Source organism: Emericellopsis atlantica, assembly GCF_019669845.1.
Source record: "Emericellopsis atlantica unplaced genomic scaffold F5Z01scaffold_10, whole genome shotgun sequence".
NCBI lineage: Eukaryota > Fungi > Ascomycota > Sordariomycetes > Hypocreales > Bionectriaceae > Emericellopsis > Emericellopsis atlantica.
The window spans coordinates 547,856-567,782 of NW_025764712.1; the positions used below are offsets into that span (position 1 = coordinate 547,856).

Here is a 19,927-nt window from a genome sequence, read left to right on the forward strand (position 1 = left end):
TACCGACCGGCAGGTGCGACACGCTCTGGGATATAGTGAGCAATTGCGTCGTGAAAAAGTGCGGTTCGGTGTCGGTCGGTGATGGTTGATTTTCTCGGAAGGAACGAACGAGACGAAGCCTCCCAAATTTTTTTCTGACGGCCGGAGCAGTGCGTGTGGGGCGGCCGAGTTCAAAAGTGTGGCGCGACCAATGAGACGGTGGTGTTCACCAGCCACAAGAGTCAAGCCACAAATGATCTCAGCCTCGACCAGTGGAAGAAGTGCAGAGCCCATGCTGTCATATCTATCCGTAAAGTTGGCTCTGATGAAAATGAATTGAGCCCGCGCTTCTATTGGGCAAATGCAACGTCTCTATGTGTATCCCTTTATACTGACATCTTCATCGAAATAGACTTGTGCGGCTCATATCCCTCAATCACGAAATCTTCAGCCTTCCAGCCATCAATGTCGCCACCCTTCTCCCGACCAATCTTCAATGTGGGAAAATCACGAGGCTCGCGCTCGAGTTGCGTCTTGAGTGCCTCTACATGATCCGCATACACGTGCGCGTCGCCCATGACGTGCGTCAAGCTACCCGGGACAAGATCACAAACATGCGCAATCATGTGCGTCAACAGGGCGTAACTGGCAATGTTGAACGGCACACCGAGACCCATGTCGCACGATCTCTGGTATAGTTGACAGTGCAAATGCCCCTGTCCCTTGGTCTTCTTCTCGACATCAACTCCGCCCTTGAGCCGTGGGTAAGAGACGTAGAACTGGGCGAACATGTGGCACGGCGGCAGAGCCATCTTCTTGAGGTCCGCGGGGTTCCACGCCGACATGATGATGCGCCTGTCATAGGGCGTGTTCTTGAGCTTGTGGATGACCTCGGCCAGCTGGTCGACGCCTTGGCCAGTGTAGTCCGCCTTGGCATCGACGTACTCGGCGCCAAAGTGTCGCCACTGGAAGCCATAGACGGGTCCCAGGTCACCGACCTCGCGATGAGACAGGCCGACCTTGTCGAGGAACTCGCGTGAGCCATTGCCATCCCAGATCTTCACGCCGTTTTCGCTGAGCGGTATCGAGGATGTGGTGCCCGCGATGAACCAGAGGAGTTCGGCGATGATGGCTTTGGTGAAGACGCGCTTCGTCGTGAGGAGAGGGAGGATGGGTGTGCCATCTTTGTTCAGGCTGAACTTCATCGGCTGGGGAGCAAAGATTGAGTACGTGCCCGTCCCTGTACTGCTTGCGTGTTAGGCGAGCGTTGATGTTTGGTGGGGTTGTTACTGACCGATCAGGGCGGAACTCCCCCTCCTCCAAGATGTCGGTGATCAAGTCGAGGTATTGGTATTCTTCATGCTCCTGTTTCGGTGGCGCCTCGTCATCTGTAGAATGCGCGCGGCCACGCGCGCGTCTCCTTTGTACTGTCATCTTGTGTGTTGTGCGTGTATGTGTGTGTGTGCGGTTGAAGACGTGCTCTGTGAGGCAAGACGCGATCGGAACCGCGTTAAGTGCCCCCCACAAGACGCGTCTCAGGCTGTGCTGCGCGGTCCAACCTACCCTACACAATTTGATGCTCCCTTTTAACTTGACACACACCAACATCTGACAGACAACGAGAACTTCATTGTCAACGATCTAAAACTTCATTCAGTCTATGGTTCGGAAGAGCAAGTGAAATGTGCCAGCTTCTGATATTTTTAGCCGCCGCATGCTTCGGCTGTGAAGTTGATTGCCTGTTCAAACGATGAAGAAACGAAAGGCATGATAGCGCAACAAAATTCAGTTCCTGGTATTGATCCTAGACTCCATGCTCATAATATCGCTGCATGCTCTCCCATGCTTCATATCCTCTGACCCCTGTACGAGAACTCCCTGTATGAGCCACTGTAAGTTCTGCCCCTCTGTTGTGTGAAGTACGATTCCTGCTCGGACCCCGTCGTGGAAATTCTCTCATCACCCGCCTGCCTATTACTATCCACGTATTGCATCTCGTATGCCTCGCCCCTGTCACTTGTCTTGTCGACGGCTGGCGAGCTCTCATTACCACCGAGTGCTAGTCCAATGTTCCTGGTCATGCTCTGCTGTTGAGCCTCTTGTTGCATGTGCTGTTGGGAGGCAGGCCACGCGTTGCCATAAGCCTGTACAGCATCGTTCCCAGTGACAGGACTGTTGTATTGTGACGAGTACGGCGAGAAGTACCGCGGGAAGGGCTGTTCACTCTGCGCACTCGCTGGGCTCTCATCCCACGATCGCAGTGGTCGCTGACTCAAGGGCGTATCGCTGACCTCCTTCATGTGCGTTTGTATTGGCGATGGCCAGCTCTTTTTCTTGACGTCGTAGTCCCGCAGGAACGCGCGACGTCGTTTCTTGCCACGCCAGATAATGCAGCATCCTGCAACGGTCAGGAGGACCACGACACCGCCAGCGACGATGCCAGCTATCGCGCCTATGTTCAGGGGCCCTTGGTCGAACCATTCAGGGTTGACGGTCGCGCGAGGCTCTGGGTCGGTGATGTTGACAGTCACGGAGGAAAATATTTCTCCATCGATGCCTAGATTGACGCCTGGCTGCGGTTGCTGCTCGCATCCGGCTTGAAGGGCGGTGACGACTGGGCCGGTCAGTATGTATTGCCCGCAATGAAGAAGAAAGCGCTCACAATTAGCGACTGAGAATTGTCGCAGCCCATGGAGACAGTCCACACAGTATTGGAAGTGCTCGATATCGTTCACCGGCCAGACGGCACAGTACTCGTACGATTCAAAGTCTCTGGTCAGATTCCCAAACTGAATGGCGTCTTGGAACCGTCCGCAAGCTTGGCTTATCTGTAGTCAGTATCAGTGTCGACGAGCAGTGTATCAGCCTGACGTACGTCTGTGTGCAAATAGTGCTCTCTAAATGATCATTATTGGGGAACCCAAACACGCAATACGATGAAGCGTAGCGCAAGTTGTCTCCACAGAGTCAGCCATGTGTCGCGTCGTTGGGAAGTGATGGAAACCTACATAGGGCGTAATCGGTGTCTGTGCCATCGTGGGACGAGTAGTCGCTCTGCAATTGACAGTCGACGCAAGTGCTGAAGAGCTCGCCCTGTGTTGCTTCAACTTGGTCTTGTTTACACACGACGTCGTCGGAAGTGGTCCTGTCGAGGACGTTGCCGCAACTTGTGTCGCAGGGCGAGCCTGGGTTGGAAAGCACAGCGTTTGCGACACCAGCGACTGTCGCGAAACTCGTCAACAATTTCAAGGCCATATTGACCACTCAATTGTGTGGTCTCTCCGTTGGCAAAGGGGAAGGAATTAACAATCGGTGCAAAGTAGGCTTGAAGACCAGGGAAGTAAGCTGGGCCACAAGAGCATCAGAGCACTTGAAGCCTTCTTCAATCCCGTTGTCGTGATGGTGAAAGCCAGGGCACAGAATGCTTTAGCAGGATGTTGGAGAACCTCGCAGATACGATGTAGCAGGCGCAGCCCAGCGTAAGTACTCCTCGCCTGCAGATCGGCACTCGAGGACTGTTCCTGGGGTCAGACAGCGGGCTCGGAACGATTGAACGGCAAGCGGGCCTGCAATCAATCGACGAGGAAGCAGTGTTGGTGATAGCCATCGGGGCGTGGAGGAGAGAACTAGCGGGCACACGGGCTATCGAATCTCCTGCAGCAGCATCGCCTGCTTCTCGCCTCTTCAGGCCGCTTAACGGGTGGCTGCCAATGCGACCTCACCAGTCGCCCGTGTGATGATTGCCATTGAATGGTTGAACGAGAATCACGGCGGCTGGAGGAGGATGGAGGCTGTCGATGCGGGGGCCGGCCGTGAAGCCGACCACTTATCGACCGCCTCGGGCCGCCGTCATGCAAATGACCCTGTCGTCTTCACACCGCGATCCCTGCCTCTCTCCCTGATTGGGCGTCCGGAGCAAGACTGTGTAATATACCCGCACCAGCAACGGAAGACATTGGGAACGATTGGCATCCGCAACGGCAGCCCTACTGCCCTGGTCTGTTAGTCCATGTACGAAGAACTTAACCGGCCAGGGCGAGACCTAACAACAGCCTCACGTAAGATGCGTAGAAAGTGAGCGGGCAATGGGCATGCCTGGAGCGAGTCGAGGTGATCGGGTGTTCATGTTAAAAGAGCACTTGGAGAGTTGATCATGCCCTAGTGTCCAAGATGACTGTGTATCCCAGTCATGTACTCCGTACCGGTCCAGTGCCATGAGGCAGATGCTGTAGTCCAACCCCATCTTCTTCAAGCCTGCTACCCATATTGTGTGCGCCAGATACATTGTCGGAAGATACGCGATGCTCAGGCGCGAACGCACCAATGCCTGGATTGTCGAGAGTCGAGCGTGTGGAAAATGAAATTCATCGCATACTCAACCCATAAAGAAGGATATCTAGAAAACAAACAAACGCAAAGCCCAAACGTGCCCAAAACTCCTCGCTGTCATAGCTCGTGATGCGGTATGCACCGCCTGTCACAATGACCCTGGCTAGCTTCAAATCACCCATCATATGTTCACCAAAGCGCACTTCGAGGTCGTGAAAGAGCGACCTCGGCAACTTGCGCGACCTGCTTGTGTACGTCATCGAGAGGCGCGCTGTTGAGGTCCTCAAAGATCCATGTCATAGCCTGGGGCGTCGAGGGCTCGAAGAGTGAATAAGGGGATCCGCTACTTGTCGCAGACGATGCTGCTGTGCTCCGTACCTCAGTTGCGACGACGACCGCACCGTCGCTGCCGTCAATTTGAGCCAAGGGTTCGAGGGGAGCTCGCGCTGTGTCATTGAGAGACAACATTGAGGGATCCGTAGTGTGCACACGTCTGATTGGGGGCGATCCAAAAGGGGGTTGGGTTACCGTCGCCGACCCTGTAGAGTTGACCCTGTCCGCACCCTGAGCCGCCGCATGGGCTCCATGGACAGGGCAGTTGGGTGACCTGTACTCCTCGATTAGGCGGAACTGGGAGAGATCCACGGGGTTGGTGGATGATGACTTTCGTCTCCGGTTCCCAGAGCTCGTGGCCGAGGAACGTCCTTGCTTCGATGGTGTTCCCCCTGTTGGGTTCTCGGGTTGTCTGCCCCGGCTGACCCTTCGGTTTGGTGTACCATTGGCGCTATGCAGTCCGGCCCGTGAGATCGGTCGTCGTTCATGCCGCCCTCTGGCTATTGATTCTGGTGTCTGCGTGCCATGGCCGGAGCCCGATGCTTCATTGGCAGCGAGGCTCTTATGATCATGCTGTGATGATTCATATTTGAGCTCCCTCGTCCGGTCCCACAGAGTCGCGCATGCCGTGATGGGAATCGATTGGCGCGACGCGTTTGCATCTCTCAGATTTTGCGCATCGGAAACAACAATGTGACCATTATCCCCGTGGACAGACTGTGACCTTTGCTCTCTCCTCTGAGACTGCGCAGAATCGACCCGCTGGGCAATTTCATCCAGCTTTAGTGCGATGGCGTTGAGGTTTGTGTTCGAGTCCAATTCCGAACCAGGCCTCTCGGGTCCGCGAGACCTACTCGCGTTCCTGGACTTTGGCGAAGCTGGACGTGGGACACTCTCCAGCCCCTGAGCACTCTTGCTGGATTCACGGGCCTTTTGTAGCTGTCTGCTAGCGTTGGCAAACCCTTCAGCGAAAGTCTGCCCATTTGCGTGCGGAAGTGCAGTATGCGGGCTAGACTTTGGGTAACGGTTGGAAAGAGCCGACGTTGCATTGCTGCGGGAGACAATAGGGGACGCGTCTGAGAAGACAGTCGCATCAGAGGCAGCTGCAGGCGTCCAGCCCCGATTTGGCAGTGGTGTGTCGAGTAGCCTGCCTGGCGGCATCCAGTAAAGGTTGGAAGATGATGCGGAGAGCGGAGAGAAATGAGATACAGGTTCGCGGGCTGATGAAGCGCCGGATTCGCTTCCTTCACGCACGATGCTGACCTCGCCCCCAAAGATCTTGATGGCTCCATCTCCTCCTGCGTTGTTCACCATGGGATGGGGAGTCAGTTTGTGCACCGGCAACGCTTGAGTAGTTACACATAAAGCTTGAGACGACTTCGCATTCCCGGCGTTGGGATCCTGGTAGTTCTCTGTGAGATACTTGTGCGTAATAGAATCAGCGGGTGGTATGGTCAAACGTGGCCTCACGGCGATCGGTGTTGGGCTTGGCCCTGTCGGTGTTTGTATCATCGGGGCGTCGACATTGTTTGCATTGAGCGTCGCCTCATCCGTCTGCAGTGACAGCTTCTTTCGAGGTTTCGCCCTCGATTTACTGCTTCGGGATGTCTGAGCCTTGGTCGAGGATCCACTTGACTCTGAAAGATTGGACTGCGTTGATGGGGCAGACAAAGATCCAGTTTCGGACGTCCCTGTCCCGTAGTCTGAGATGACGTTGCCAGGGCCCTTGGGGTTGATTGTTGTGTGTGAGCCGTTTGAAGCAACACCATCATTCCGGGATTTCACGCCATTCGCGTGGCTTTGTTCAGTCGCGGACTCGAGGTCGGCACCGAAAGGCCGGTACACCAGTCGTGCGTACGGTGCCTCATCTGTGTCGACCACCAGCAGATCCTTGTCTCCGCGACCCAATATCCCGTAGACGACCACTTCGCCGTCTTTGATACCAAGGACAGCACTTGTACCAGCGTAGATAGCGTCATCTTCGATTCCAGACCGGTTGGCGAAAACGACGATGATCTCTTCATCCTCCTCGGCGCGTATCAAGGGTTCAAGACGAGTTACCCAATACATCAGGGTCTCTACGTCTGGTTCTTGAGGCATCCGGCTGAAAGACCTGCCGTCTTGGGCGGTCATCCAGGCCATGGACAAGACCACAAGATTCGACTGGTGCTCCAGGACATGGAAAGCGAATTCAAAGGCATGCCACGGGGCTTTGAATTGGCAAGGACTAGGACAGGTCAGCGATCCGCGTGGGGTGAGGCAAAAAAAAGGGGTGACCTTACTTGAGATCCATACAAATCCCTATGGCTGTATGGCCGAGCCCGGGAATGAAGCCTTTGTAGAAGCCTTCGGGATTTTCCAACGCCCAGGTCTCATCTGTCCGGTACAGGTGCGTTTTTCTGTAATTTCCTATGGTCTCGCCATCCCCATTTACAATGATCGCGCTGTTGTAATACTCGGGGCCCGTTGGCCATTTCGAAGATGGATCGACCTTCTCAGGGTACCCAGCGATAACCGTGCAGTCGTACTTCAGCGCAATCGTTCTCGCCCACAACGAACTGATACCGGAGCCGCTAGGTTCGAGAAAAGGCGAGATATCGCGGAGATTCTTGAAATTGTACCCTTCGTGACGAGTCAGTGTTGGTGACGAGAGATCTTTTGTTTCAAGAGATAGGGGACACGACGTCAATCACACACGCTGCGTGGACCAGTGCGGTAGCACGAGTGTCACGACTTACCTGAGAAAGCCAGCTCAGGCAGCACGAGGAGGTCGAGATCCTCTGGATCCGCCCGGTTGAGGACCGCATCGGCCCTGTTGAGGTTATTGTTCAGATCCCCGACCTGCGGTGCGAACTGAAGACACCCAATCCGCATGTTGCCCTGATCTCACGACTGCCGCATTCATGAATCCCAGACACCGTGGCGTTCACCCTAGCGTGGCAAGCAACAAGCGATGATTGTCGAGCAGGCAGGGTCAAGTCGTCACTGGCTCGCTAGCTCTGGTAGTTGTACGTAGCTTGTATCCTCGAGTAGCACGGTTGCACCAGCTTGGGATCGATCCGCTGCAATGCGAGGAAGAGAGCGGGACGAAGGTCAGGCGCAAGACACGACGAGACGTGGGAAGTTCGGCCACCCTTACAGGTGAACTATGGGGCTGGGCTTCCTTTTGGATAAGTACCCTAGGAGACAAGTGAAAGTCCTATAATTAGGGACCCGACTTGCTGGTCAGCCTGGTCTCAGTAGGTATGGCCAGAGCAAATCACTGGGAGACAGGCGACTGACATGGCTGGCTGGGGCGCCGACGGGAGCCAGACAGTGTGAGTGCGGCCCAAGTCCAGTCTCTTGGATCGCAAGACAGCCAATCCGTCCAGCAAACAGTGTGCGAGTGATGGCGATGGCCGGGCACAACAGGGCTATCGTTACTGATGGACGTGATTCGATTGAGAGGGGAGAGAAGCATCGACTGCGATACCTACCCCTCGGTAACCGGTCAGGGCATTCAGGGATTACAGGATGGCTTTGGTACGCTGTGCTCTGTACGTGATTGGCGAGCGACTGCAGATGAGGGGCTGGAGCCGCTGGACCGGCCAACTAGAGCCTTTCACTAACCGCCCACTTTCCTCAAGGCAAGGATCCGCCTGGCCCTCTAGTCTCTGGTCACGCTTTCCCTCTGCTCATTGGGCTACACGCACCTTTCCCCTCCTTGGCTGACAGCGACAATGTTTTGTAGAACCAACTGCATAAAGGCTCGTCCACTCAGCACACTTGGCTCGCGAATGTCGACCTTCGCGTGACACAAGCAATTCATGAATCGAAGCCTCTTCAAGTTTCCTCACCTTCCGATAGTCTTATAGTTCTTTGAAGAAACTCTGCCTACACACGTCATGTCAAATCGTTGTGTAACTGGGAGGAATCGACCCCAGCCTCAATCGAGGACCCTGGGTGATACTATACGCACTACATGCGCGCGGCTTGGACCTTGTCACACTCTGAATCCTTGTCTTGCAGCGGCAAGCGGCTGCCAACAAATCTGGGCAACAAGGCGGGCTCCCCCATGTGCACCGTGCTCTTCCCCAGGCGGGATAATGCTGGCACACCCATCAATGTCAGTCCGGAAGACCCAGATGGGTGATGAGCCGACTTGCCAGAGTCAAGTCGGAGCCTTTGTTCCCTGTCCCTTCTTCAGTCGTCAAGGCTTCGCTGATCGCTAGACTCAACCAGTATGGTTCACAACACGTCCGACCTGACCACTCTACTCTTCGAGGAGTGAATTTTGATCCCAACGACTTGATTAGCTATCGCTTGGAGACGCCTTGAAGAGGCAGCTCCGATCCTGACCATCTCCAGGAGTCGGCTGAGTATACAGACTATAAAATCTGTCAGTCAGCTCTAAATGGCTTACGGGCTTACGCCGCAATTGCACAAAGAATCAACCACCGAGTTATGATTCACATATCTGCTCGAGCATCGGCCCCAATTCTATTTATGATGTAGTTTAGTGATTCACATGAAACTAAGCAGATGGTACGACCTGGAGATCGGCGGTATGAACTAATTAATTATTCAATGGCAAAATCGGGGTTGAGGGCCCCGTCTGTTTTGCCAACACTATCTGTTGGTCATTCCCTGCTCGAAGCGAAGGCCAACACGAATTTGCCGCGGCATCGTGAAATACACGCGTTGGCGCCCAGGGTAACTACTATGTATAGGTAACACAACCAACCTCGGGTGAAGACAGCAACAAACACTCAACAGCACCTATTGACGATCCCGCCGTCCCTACTTGGACGAGGGCAGCAAAGTTTGGATCCAACGTGTGATAAGTCCATGATTGCAGGATTCATATCGAACTACAACATGGCACGATGAATGCTCAGGGCTTCATGATTCCTGTCGTCACTAAGGTGCTCATCGCATGGCTAGACGTACTCCGTACCATCCTCATCATCAGTCATACGGATGCACCCACAATGTTATACAGCCAGATGCTCCAGACGATCAAAAGATTCAAAACTGCTGGCCGCATACCTGGCCGGCGCCTACGTTGACCACTCAAAGCACATTGTTTAGTTTCGAATCGACCACCCCTGCTAACTCTACTTTAATTAAGTCCTAGCTCCGTGGTTGATCATTGATGGCCCACATGGACTCACCCGAGTCGAGGAATCTTCCGTCGCGGGGTCAGGGTGGTGGTTTGTGTCGATTGATTGGCTGATAGTGCCATAACAATCATGTTAGAGGTGAGATCTCTTTTCGCGTGTGAAACCACCTTATCTGGATAATGCAGCTAACATTGATTCGAACATGCGTTTCCCAATTTGGGACTTCCGGCGTTTATATTTTCTGCATATGCGTTTACCTCGCATCCCATTGACTCGATTGGCCAGATATGCATCGTGGACAATTTCACCCCAGCGTCGCACCACCACGTTCCTACGCATGGATCCAGACGCATATTGTCGCCTGCAAGCCGTTCTGCCACACCCGGATGATGCTATTTACAGACTCTACAGAATTGCGTGGTCGAGCCGACCACAACTGGGCTCAGTCCGTAGCAGATCGCCCTGTAGCCGCCATGAACCACACGTCAGGCCATCTTGGCGGGACTGGCCATTTTGGGTACCACACGCCAGGCAAGGACACTTTCGAAAGTAGTCTCCTTATAAACTGTGCGACCCTTTGCGCGTCGGCATGAATGTAGATTAGCTCTCTTGGCTTTCAATATTTGCTTTCCCGACTCACTTCGTGAACATTAACTGACAACTAGAAGAGCCAAGGAGACTCTCACTAGAATTGTCATGCAGACCACCGAAAGGTGACGGCTCCTCCCGACCAATTCATTGCTCTCGCGCGCGCACAGACACACAAAGTCACCATGCTTCCCTCGTCATTACTGCGGTCGATCTCGCTTCTTTTGTCCGCACCGGCTGTTCTAGCGCTTGAGTTCACACCTGGTTCATCATGCGCCACATATTGCTTGAACGACGGGGAAGACGATGCGTTCAGCGCCAAAGCCTCGTTCACGAATGGCACTGAGATCACCTGCGACGACTTGGACTTCGCGACGGATGACAAGGGAATCAAGTTCCAAAACTGCCTAGAGTGCCTTTCAAAAAGCGACAAGGTCGAGGACGAGGAATCCGACAGTCATTGGTTCATATGTAAGCGAAATGATGCGCGGCCGCCTCAAAGTACACAACTGACAACCACAGACAACCTTCGATACGCGCTCAGTACATGTCTTTTCGACAAGCCAGAGTCCGACAAGAACAGGCAGATCAGCTCGCCATGCGTTCTCAAATATGCCTGCGAACCACTCGAAGCATCTCTCACAGATGACGACCTCAAAGCTCAAGCCGAAAACACATGGGACTACTGCGATGCCGACGACGCATCCTTCGAGAAATCGAAAGTGTGGAAGTGCGTCGAGTGCCTGCGCATCCAAGAGTTCAGCTATCTCTCCAATTGTAAGCTTCGGGCCCTGCGGCCCTGTCGAGAACATTGGCATTAACCCATCATGCAGTCATGGTTGCCCTCGAGGCTGGCTGTGAACAGAAACCTGACGCTGGGAACATGGTCTCTCTGAGCGGCACAGTCTTCAGCAGCTCCCCCGTCAACATCACCGAGCCTCAAGTCGACATTCGCACCAAGCCGAAAGGCGCCGGCAGTAACGACCTGACCACCGGTGCCATTGTCGGCATCGCCGTCGGAGTCGGCCTCATCCTCTTTGGCGGACTGTCTCTCTTCATCATCCACTGGCGAAGGCAGAAGCGCATGGGCCGCAACGAGAAGGACGTCGACTTGGACCGTCGTGATAGCGACTACGGGACCACGCCCGACCCCATCCTGCCTCGTGGCGGCCAGATGACCTCTTCCCTGCGGTCGAACACTCCACAGAGCGGCTATGATGCCAAGGGTCCCTCTATGACAAGCGGCGAGTACTATGACAAGCAGGAGGAGGACATCACCGCCTCCAGACCCCACTATGCCTTTGATCCGCGATCACGAAGTCGCGGACCTGGAAGCGCCCTGCCTTCACATGCGGCATACATCCCTCGAGCCGTCTCACGACTCCGCTCAGACGACAGCATAGGGTCCAGCACGCGGACCGCGTCGCCGCCCCGTGGCCACGCTCGATCAAAAACCACCGGCTCCGTGAACATCCACGCGGCCCTCAACTCAAACGAGGCGCTCGCCAGCACCGAGGCGGTCCCCACGATCCAGCAACCACCCGCTGCTTCGCGCCGTGCCGCCTCGGTCGATCGAGGCTCCGGCATCCCTCCTCCGCCTCCAGGTCCTCCTCCCCGATCTCACCGCAAGACACCCTCGTTGGGTCTCCCCTCTGTGAGAAGGATTGCCCGACCGAAGCAATACTCTCCGCCGCAGGTCGAAGGTACCAGTGACGAGATGACTATTTCGGAGCCAGTGATGAGGACCGAGACATCGCGGTTCCACGATAGACCATTGCAGGGCGGCACCGTCCTTGCCACGGAGGGGAAGCCACACGCGAGAGAGGACAACAACAAGTACGAGGAGGTGCCAATGAGGAGCGGCAAAAGCATGCTCTATGGCTTTTGATCTTTCGAAAGGCTTGTCGCAAGTCTCTGATTGATAGGCGTTTCGGCTTCGGTTGGGTTGGGCCGCTCAGGTACTCTTAGGATAAAGCAAGGAGTCAACGGACATTGTGTTAATAAAGCTGGTCATTTTGACTTCCATCTCACAACGGTCAGGTGCAGCATGTGATCGTCCATTCATTCATTGCAGTCTTCTATGCCGGCCTAACCAGGTAGCGTTCAACCTAAGCGTTGGCCAGGACCCCGAGTTCTCCAAGAGTCTGGCAACGGCCCAGATCCAGCGGAGGCACCACGAGCCACACCACCAGCCGCGCCCCTCGGTCCAGCAGCACCCGGGGCGGCTCGACCAGCAAGACCGCTGATTGTGTTCACAATGGTGGTGAAGAACGGGGGCGTGGGTAGCAGAGTACCACCTTTGCCTCCAAAGGCAGGCCAAATCTTGGTCAGGAACTCCCACAGGTGTGCAGCGAAGAGTCCCTCCAGTTGCAGAGGAATCTGCGCAGGACCGCCTGGGAAGAGCATGTTGATAGCGATCATAGCATACGGGGTCAACTGCGCAGGGATCGTGATGAAGTAGAAGCTGGTTTTCATGCCCCTTTGATCCTGAACCACGGTGTAGGTCATCGAGATCATCAAGGCGTGCAGAAAGGTCATGTAGCCGAGGCCAGTGATGTAGTTGACACCCTGGAAGACTACGTCAGCGCTGCCCACTTCCGCTGCACTGACAAAGTTTTGATAATGGCATGGAGATGTAGGGAGCTCAAGTGCACTCAGGTGGACAGAGAAACCACAAGAGTAATTCAAGAGACATCCCACCATTCCTACACCCCGGACCGCCCTATTTTGCGAATGTGTGGGTCGATCCGACATGCAGGGGTAATCTCCCTCAATTCCAGGAACCGTGATAGCTGAAGAGGCAAAGCACTATCCGGGCAGATATGTTGAGGGGTTTTGCGAAAGCACATGGTGGAGATTGTAGGCATCACGGCGACTTACGAGGATGGTTCCGCAGATAAAGGTCAGGTACCAGAGAAGGTCCTCCTTCTTGGAGTACCTACCACGCTCCAGCTGGCTCAAGTACTGGTACGAAAAGTACGCGTCGAACAGAAGCCCTAATTGAGGACCTGTGAGGAGGAACGCCGTGAACAAGCGCCATATTTGCGGTGGAAACTTCCAGAGGAAGTACTGGTGGAAGATGATATGGGTCCCGGAGAGCATGCCTAAGTTTACAGCGGCCGACATTAGGAGCATGGCGGTGACAGTCGATCTGTAAATGTTAGGTCTGGCGAGGCTGCACGAAAGGGATGTCCAAGCTTACCGAGCGATGACTGGCGCCTGCCAATAGGCTTCCATGGCCCCGTCCATTGTGACTCGGAGAGTATGTGGTGGCTGTGGAGAAACTTGCAGGCGGCGTGAGGGCTCAAATTTTCCAGGAGCAGCGCGGAGAGCAAGAAAAGCAAAACGCGCGTTGCAAAAATGAGAAAGTCGCGGGAACGCTGACAAGTCTTCAAAGAGAGATAAGCAATGCAAGCATTGAATGACCACTAGGCTGCAGCAATGTGCGCGTGCTCATGCATTGCAGAGAAGCTGATGTCGTGTCCTCTGCGAGCTTGTTGGAGTGCAGAGGAAAAAAGCTGCAGCTCCGGCACAGGTTTTAGTGTGCCATGCAGTTAACCGAGCGTGGGGCGCTGGAGCTGCACGGTCCACGTTATCGGGGTTTTGGAGATAGTCGCCAAAATGCGTCATGGACAATCCGGAGCTCGGGACGCTAGGATTCAGGCACAACCTCGAGAACCCCTGGAACAACGAGGAACAGGACAAAGATTGAGGTGGCATTGAGGTGGCCAACGTCAAAGTTCCAATGTAATCCGAAGCGAGGACTCTTCCAAGAAGTAAGTGCTCGCCGTGCAACACGTGCGCCTCGAAAACCATCCAATTCGGATGCTAAGCGATTCAGCATACTGCCTTTCTGGGACAATGCGCTCCCATGACTTCATGAAGTCCGATGAGGCCGATCAAGCTGCATGGGAAGCCGCAAAGGGCGCGGTAAGCGGCGCTGCCAAATGGGGCGTGGCGACTGCCATCCTTGGGGCCATTGGCTATGCTTGGTCGCCGGTGTACAGAGCGACAACTATTCAGTTCAAGGTGTAAGAGTGGCTCAATGCATTCGTGGATAGTTCTGACCACCTCAAGGTACATACAAATGTCGGGCATGGTGCTGGGCAGCATGATCGATGCCGACTCAAAGCTCAGAGAGTACGAGGCCAAGATGAGGATGCAGAGAAGGGTCCTGCGAGACAGGGCTAGATGGCAACAGTACGAGGAAGAGCTTACAAGGGGAAATGGCAAGTGAGTACTGCCACGCGAGGTGACACCTCGATTCTGTATCACTCATGTAGGTTACTTATTCATACACTGAACCCAATTCTCGTCCTCACGAGACGCTATAACCAATCCACACATCGTCGCGCTGCAGGTGAAACTGCCTCGAGAACATCAATCGCTGGCATATATTGGGCTCAACACGGTAAATTACCTGTAAGGTAAGGCACGCTCACTCTGCAAGTAAGCAGTTGCAACTGCTCCCGCTCGAGCTTACCTCCGTGCTTGCCATGTCAGGTACAGAAGTAAGGGAGGGCACCTGGCACTTGCTCGCAGACACTGTTTATCGACTACGTCGTGACCGGGACCATCTTTACGTGCACAAGGGCCACTTGTCTACTAGGACTACTAGTACTTCTCCAGCAGCGAATGAGGTTCTGAACATCACCAGCACCGGGCACAATCATTCCTACCTATGTCAACAGTCGTATCATGTCCCCAAGGCCTCACGGACAGTCTCCCCCTGGGGAGTCCCCTCACCCTATGGCTCAACGAGAACATCCCTACATGTATTCACCATGCAGCCCGACAACTCGGAACATCGCCACACAAGCGGCACTTAGCCCGTCGTCTCGCGCCTCTTCTGCTCGATATTCCGATGCTAGGACACAAACGAGAAGACTACCTCTCGAGTTCGACGCGTCTAAGGCGCACATACAGTTAGCCAATTTCTGGACCGATCCAAACGACTTTCCCATCCACCTGCAACCAATTGTTCGACGAGAAGTGCTCACTCGCGAGGATGCCAACGCACGATGGGAGTATGCGCTCAAGCACATGGGCACGCATCATCATCCTGATGCGATCTTCCACCCTCCAACAGTTTTCCTCACGTTACGTGCGCCCATCATGGCACTTCTACCGTCTGCCCGGAAGCACATTATTCTCAATTGGGCCAAGCATCATGATGAAGAGTCCCTATATGGCCAAGCAAAGTTGTACTTGAATACAGATACAACGGTACTCAAGCCTCCACCAGAATGGGTGGTGTTCCCTCCACTCCACGACTGGAAGGATCCGATCCGGACGTGTATGGGCATACTGTACGATATGATGCGTCTGTAGGACAGAGGTGCGGACGACGGCGAGGGAGGTCAAAGAATCGTCGAGGTCAACTCGGATGAAATAGACACCATAGCCCACAAGCTTGAGGCTATCCTGGAGTTTCTCTCCGACCACACAGAATTGGTCATAAAGCCGGTGAGCTTGCCTCAACCGGGATGGGTTTCATCGCTTGCTGACCAAAGGCAGACCTACAGGCCGGAGAACCTGGAAACTCCCCTACGCGGGTCTCGAAGCCGACCTTGCGTACCAAACGCACCTCCGTCAAAAGTTTCCGGCCCATCCTCTCGCATTCATCTTCCCACTGGCTCGCCTACAAGATCCCCCCGCGAGCGCCGAGAACGGTACAGATTTGCCGACGGAGGCGATTCTCACAGTCCAATTGTTCGCCGCGGTTCTACCTCCGTTTTACTTTCCCAACTGCAAACAGGATTGCGGGATTTGGAAGTCATACACGAGCGTGGAAACCAAAAGCACGCGCGCAGTGAGGAGAACCCTCGATCGGCGAGGAAGAAACGAAAGACCACGCACAACAAGGCTAAGAAAGAGAGGACGGATAACGATACGGAGATGGATGAGGAGGATCAGTCATCAAACTCGGACTCGACGTGGAGTCTTTCACAAGAAGACATGGATGAGGATGACGAGAAAATGCACAGTCCTCCTAAGAGTGACGTTGGCTACTCAAGCAGCCAGCTGGAGGATCAAGAAGAGGCCTTCCGAGTGAGGCTCTTGGCCCAGTTCGACCCTGCTGTTGTCTATGCAGACGGTGCTGGCGCTCCAGCAGACAACAACAGAGAAGTTGAAGTTCCTGGATCAAGCGTTGAGAAAGCTGATCCAGCTCACAACACAATCCTTGAAGACCAGGCGGCGGTTTCTCCTGAAGGAGGCATGGATTTCATGGATCTGAGCGGTTCGTAGTCATTTGGATGGGACTCCTTACACAGCGAATGAAGTAAATACAACAAGAAGCGATTTCAGCTACATGATTCAGAATTGATTCTGCAGGAGCGCTTCACCCCATGGGGATTCTCAGAGGCGATCTGATAATCGCATGAGCAAGTCAATACTGTTATCAGTACCACCCCCACGTCTCCCCCAACTCCAGCCCCCGCGTCAGGTTCTCCTCGACCCCGGACTTGTCTTACCAAGAATCACATAAATGGCCGACAAGACGTCACCAAAAGCAGTGCCCAGATCCTTCCGACTTCATCGTCTTCATTCATATGATCGCATATCAGGCCGCCGGCTACTGCCGCTCTCACAGCCTTCCATGCAGTTACTGGTCTTATATACATTTGTAACCCGACTGACCCCGGCTGATATGCTGCAGAAGAAACCCCGGAGAAAACAAAACTAGGGAGCCAAACGGCTTGGGAAGCCCATGTGGCGGCGTGCGTGCGCCGCCCAGGTTTCCAACAAAACGAGGCCACGCTTCCCTATCCGAAAACTTTTTCGTATGCCTGAAACCCCACCCAAAACGCCGAAACACAATGTACTCGCTTCTAACGCACAGTGTTGAAGAACAATCAAGGTCGTCATGCGTTCGTGACATATGCGAGTGGACCACATCCTCTCGAACAGCCTGAGGCCAGTGTAGTGGTGTGATTGGGCCCTACGCCAACCACTGCTCCTCGTCTCTCTTTCGCCCACGCATGACGAGGCCCTCATCTTCGTCTTCTTCGTCCTCCTCTTCGACGTCGTCATGGATGCGTAGTTGCTCGACCGACGTTGTGGTTGTGCGCAGAGCTTCATCGTCCTCCGTCAGCTCGTCCTCGTCATCAAACATCCACGTCAACCCGTTCGCCTCCTCCTCGAGTGGGAACATCTCCCGAGCGTACTCTTCGAGACAACGAGGGCCTTCCCAGAGCTCAAGAGCCGTCGCGGGGACACTGCTCTCCAAGCGAGCATCGCCGAAATAGGGAGGCTGCTTCTTCGCGTCAGGCTCGTTGGGGTCGAAGAGCTTCTCGAGGGCCTCGAGCTGCTCGCGATATCCAGCTGGAATGCGGACCTTTATCTCGATAGGACCTCGGACGTATCGCACAGGGCGGCCGACGCCACGTTCGAAGACCTCGCAAGCTTCTTTCGGTGTCAGGTGCTCATATGCCAGGGCGATACGTTCACCACCCCATTTGGAAACACCATCTTTGATGATCTGGAGAATGGCCGGCCCCACGTCGTGTTCGGCATCCAGCCAGGGCAGTTTGGCGTCTTCGTGGAAGGGCGCTTGCCACACAAAGGAGCCGTCTTCTTGCAATTCCATGCAGAAGAGGGGGTAGAGGAGAGATGTGAAATTGTTGTTGTAAATGCCCGTGTACACAAACGTGGCGGGCAACTTCAGTTCTCGCACGTACTCTTCCACCTTGTGCTTGTCGGCCCACAAAGGCAGCGATGGCCAGCTTGGATCGTACGCAGCATGATCGGGCATGGAGGAGTAAATGTAGTGCTGGATGCCGGCCTTCTTCGCAGCATCGGCCATTGCCTTGCCTATTGAGAGCTCATCGCCATAAAAGGTGGTGTTTATGAAAGCGAGCTGGGCGCCGCGGAAGAGGTTCGAGATGAGGTCGTGGTTGATGCCGACTCCGGAAAGAGGGCCATTCTTGGTCACATCCTTGTTCTCTTCCGTCGGCTTGTGTCGCGTGTACAACTCTCCAACAAAGACGGTTACGTTGGGGTTTGTCGACACCTCCGTTGCGATCACTCCCTCGAGATTCCGGAGTTGCGCGCGCACGTGGTAGCCGACGGCTGTGGCATTGCGGATCAAAGAAGCCGCCTGCCGGCCAGCAGCGTTGATCACGGCTATGGTCTTGTTTGGAGACGACATGAGTCGCTTGGGAGGCCGGAATGTGACTGAGTTGTTACGCGAAGAAGCGAGGGGCGATGATTCCGAGTAGGAGGACCGGGAGTGCTTGTGTTGTTTGCGATAATTGTTGGTGTCGTTGGCGATGTGTATCGGAATACTCCCCGCGACCGAGCTGTTGATCTGGGCGGGCATGATTGCAGCCTGGGCTGGTTCGCGGAGGACGCGAACCGACATATATGTGGTGTCCAAGTGCGAGCGGCGAGAGGCGTTGCTGGTCTATTGGTTGGTGACAGGATGCCACGCAGACCCGACGCAGGGACGAATGTTGTGCGGCGGTCGAAAAGAAGGGTGCGCCGAAACGATGTCTTTTCAAATCGGGGTCGGCGCGACGTCTGCAAGAGTTGCTACAGACAGCGCTGGGCGTGAGTGGAGAAGCGAAAGGCAGGTGGCCTGGATCAGCCCGAGAGCGGGCAAGTCAGTACGTAAAACGAATGTATGGTGGTGGACCGGTGACGGCGGCGAAGTGGCCAGCGAAGCGAAGCAGGGCGACTAGGAGGATGGAACTGGCAATGTGCGCAGCCCAATGCAGACGTTGTCGAGGGATCTAGTGCGGGAGTACAGCATAATCACCATCTTCAAAGACTGATAGAGAGGGGGGTCCCTTTGTAATGGTCACGATGGGTTTTTTGCGGTGCAGCAGGCCACGCCTAGGTGGATTCCAGTCTGAGGCATGGGTTATTGCACCGTTTGTTGGTGGCCGGCCCAGTGGGCACGTTCCTGAACGGCTTGCCATAGCGCAACCAGGAACTGCCAGTGCCAGCGCCCACGAGGCTCACAGGCTGGACCGCAGTCCAGCGACCTTGAGAAGCAAGCACTTGGCACGACTGACGAGATGGGGGAAAACGACCATAAGACTTGCTGCAGGATGGAGGGGAAAGGGAGGGGCATGAAAATCCGGGGGTTATCAGACATGATAACGAGACTTGCGTACGTACCGGGTATGATTTGCAGTGCTTGGGGCGTAGCGGTGTGGTTGAGATGAGAGTCGAAGGGAAGGAAGTTGAGTGTTGTCGCAATAGCTGGTCCTGGGTTCTTGACCGACGACGAGTGAGGCAGATCGTTATCTGTCGGACTGCTTTGCTACCTTGCCGGCTGACGGTGATTCTAAAAGTCCCTGATCTACCTTGATCGGATGCGGACGACGTTGTTGCAAGCGAGAGATTGGCTGGCCGTTGAGTGGCTGGCGATAAGCAGGCTGGCGATAGGTAAGGTATGTAAATCTTGTCGGATGGCTGCGCGAGGTTTGATCGGATTGCGACGCAACTTGATATGGCGAAAAGTTATGTGCCTGACAGTGGAAGCAATGGAGAAGAAGCGACGATGATGACGATGGAAGACCAACAGGGCTTATCATGGCGGAGAGCAAAGACATGGAGACTGGTTAAAGGCCCATCTACGAGATGGT

The 19,927-nt window shown here is 54.7% G+C and overlaps 8 protein-coding genes across 8 annotated transcripts; 3 read left to right on the forward strand and 5 right to left on the reverse strand.

Annotated features, from left to right (window-relative positions):
* Positions 1 to 114: 114 nt before the first annotated feature.
* Positions 115 to 1,456, reverse strand: F5Z01DRAFT_652946 (thymidylate synthase). The gene is made up of 2 exons (XM_046263318.1): positions 1,274 to 1,456; positions 115 to 1,224 (listed from the first exon to the last, which is right to left on the reverse strand). The coding sequence occupies exons 1-2, from the start codon at positions 1,411 to 1,413 to the stop codon at positions 366 to 368; spliced, it is 999 nt and encodes a 332-aa protein (XP_046119300.1). The 5' UTR covers positions 1,414 to 1,456; the 3' UTR covers positions 115 to 365.
* A 370-nt stretch (positions 1,457 to 1,826) lies between these two features.
* F5Z01DRAFT_673325 (uncharacterized protein) lies at positions 1,827 to 3,234 on the reverse strand (the record flags this gene model as incomplete). The annotated part of the gene is made up of 4 exons (XM_046264931.1): positions 1,827 to 2,593; positions 2,642 to 2,802; positions 2,855 to 2,936; positions 2,988 to 3,234. The coding sequence occupies 4 exons, from the start codon at positions 3,232 to 3,234 to the stop codon at positions 1,827 to 1,829; spliced, it is 1,257 nt and encodes a 418-aa protein (XP_046119301.1).
* A 1,233-nt stretch (positions 3,235 to 4,467) lies between these two features.
* Positions 4,468 to 7,749, reverse strand: F5Z01DRAFT_51030 (hydrolase, carbon-nitrogen family protein). The gene is made up of 3 exons (XM_046260345.1): positions 7,380 to 7,749; positions 6,924 to 7,263; positions 4,468 to 6,868 (listed from the first exon to the last, which is right to left on the reverse strand). Exons 1-3 carry the CDS (start codon positions 7,513 to 7,515, stop codon positions 4,498 to 4,500), a joined length of 2,847 nt encoding a protein of 948 aa, XP_046119302.1. The 5' UTR covers positions 7,516 to 7,749; the 3' UTR covers positions 4,468 to 4,497.
* Positions 7,750 to 10,406: 2,657 nt separating this feature from the next.
* Positions 10,407 to 12,329, forward strand: F5Z01DRAFT_51219 (uncharacterized protein). Its single transcript, XM_046260365.1, has 3 exons — positions 10,407 to 10,802; positions 10,854 to 11,108; positions 11,165 to 12,329. Exons 1-3 carry the CDS (start codon positions 10,517 to 10,519, stop codon positions 12,217 to 12,219), a joined length of 1,596 nt encoding a protein of 531 aa, XP_046119303.1. The 5' UTR covers positions 10,407 to 10,516; the 3' UTR covers positions 12,220 to 12,329.
* Positions 12,330 to 12,434: 105 nt separating this feature from the next.
* Positions 12,435 to 13,832, reverse strand: F5Z01DRAFT_749559 (Der1-like protein; the record flags this gene model as incomplete). Its single annotated transcript, XM_046267001.1, has 3 exons — positions 13,534 to 13,832; positions 13,212 to 13,482; positions 12,435 to 13,139 (listed from the first exon to the last, which is right to left on the reverse strand). Exons 1-3 carry the CDS (start codon positions 13,578 to 13,580, stop codon positions 12,435 to 12,437), a joined length of 1,023 nt encoding a protein of 340 aa, XP_046119304.1. The 5' UTR covers positions 13,581 to 13,832.
* A 134-nt stretch (positions 13,833 to 13,966) lies between these two features.
* Positions 13,967 to 14,696, forward strand: F5Z01DRAFT_51268 (uncharacterized protein). Its single transcript, XM_046260374.1, has 3 exons — positions 13,967 to 14,107; positions 14,173 to 14,362; positions 14,409 to 14,696. The coding sequence occupies exons 2-3, from the start codon at positions 14,193 to 14,195 to the stop codon at positions 14,566 to 14,568; spliced, it is 330 nt and encodes a 109-aa protein (XP_046119305.1). The 5' UTR covers positions 13,967 to 14,107; positions 14,173 to 14,192; the 3' UTR covers positions 14,569 to 14,696.
* A 1-nt stretch (position 14,697) lies between these two features.
* On the forward strand, positions 14,698 to 15,971 carry F5Z01DRAFT_51269 (uncharacterized protein). Its single transcript, XM_046260375.1, has 2 exons — positions 14,698 to 15,797; positions 15,849 to 15,971. The coding sequence occupies exon 1, from the start codon at positions 15,030 to 15,032 to the stop codon at positions 15,660 to 15,662; it is 633 nt and encodes a 210-aa protein (XP_046119306.1). The 5' UTR covers positions 14,698 to 15,029; the 3' UTR covers positions 15,663 to 15,797; positions 15,849 to 15,971.
* Positions 15,972 to 17,274: 1,303 nt separating this feature from the next.
* F5Z01DRAFT_635658 (nitrogen metabolite repression--responsible protein) lies at positions 17,275 to 18,654 on the reverse strand (the record flags this gene model as incomplete). The annotated part of the gene is made up of 1 exon (XM_046262163.1): positions 17,275 to 18,654. The coding sequence occupies one exon, from the start codon at positions 18,652 to 18,654 to the stop codon at positions 17,275 to 17,277; it is 1,380 nt and encodes a 459-aa protein (XP_046119307.1).
* Between the last annotated feature and the right edge of the window lie 1,273 nt (positions 18,655 to 19,927).

What these genes read in the sequence shown, in the direction of transcription:
- F5Z01DRAFT_51219 (XM_046260365.1), top strand. Translation starts at nt 10,517, where the DNA reads ATGCTTCCCTCGTCATTACTGCGGTCGATCTCGCTTCTTTTGTCCGCA. An exon ending in CGACAGTCATTGGTTCATAT is followed by an intron (nt 10,803 to 10,853) that starts GTAAGCGAAATG and finishes TGACAACCACAG; the next exon opens with ACAACCTTCGATACGCGCTC. An exon ending in GTTCAGCTATCTCTCCAATT is followed by an intron (nt 11,109 to 11,164) that starts GTAAGCTTCGGG and finishes CCCATCATGCAG; the next exon opens with TCATGGTTGCCCTCGAGGCT.
- F5Z01DRAFT_652946 (XM_046263318.1), bottom strand. Translation starts at nt 1,413, where the DNA reads ATGACAGTACAAAGGAGACGCGCGCGTGGCCGCGCGCATTCTACAGAT. An exon ending in GGGGAGTTCCGCCCTGATCG is followed by an intron (nt 1,225 to 1,273) that starts GTCAGTAACAAC and finishes ACACGCAAGCAG; the next exon opens with TACAGGGACGGGCACGTACT.
- F5Z01DRAFT_51268 (XM_046260374.1), top strand. Translation starts at nt 14,193, where the DNA reads ATGCGCTCCCATGACTTCATGAAGTCCGATGAGGCCGATCAAGCTGCA. An exon ending in ACAACTATTCAGTTCAAGGT is followed by an intron (nt 14,363 to 14,408) that starts GTAAGAGTGGCT and finishes GACCACCTCAAG; the next exon opens with GTACATACAAATGTCGGGCA.
- F5Z01DRAFT_51269 (XM_046260375.1), top strand. Translation starts at nt 15,030, where the DNA reads ATGTCCCCAAGGCCTCACGGACAGTCTCCCCCTGGGGAGTCCCCTCAC.
- F5Z01DRAFT_51030 (XM_046260345.1), bottom strand. Translation starts at nt 7,515, where the DNA reads ATGCGGATTGGGTGTCTTCAGTTCGCACCGCAGGTCGGGGATCTGAAC. An exon ending in GCCTGAGCTGGCTTTCTCAG is followed by an intron (nt 7,264 to 7,379) that starts GTAAGTCGTGAC and finishes CTCGTCACGAAG; the next exon opens with GGTACAATTTCAAGAATCTC. An exon ending in GGGATTTGTATGGATCTCAA is followed by an intron (nt 6,869 to 6,923) that starts GTAAGGTCACCC and finishes GACCTGTCCTAG; the next exon opens with TCCTTGCCAATTCAAAGCCC.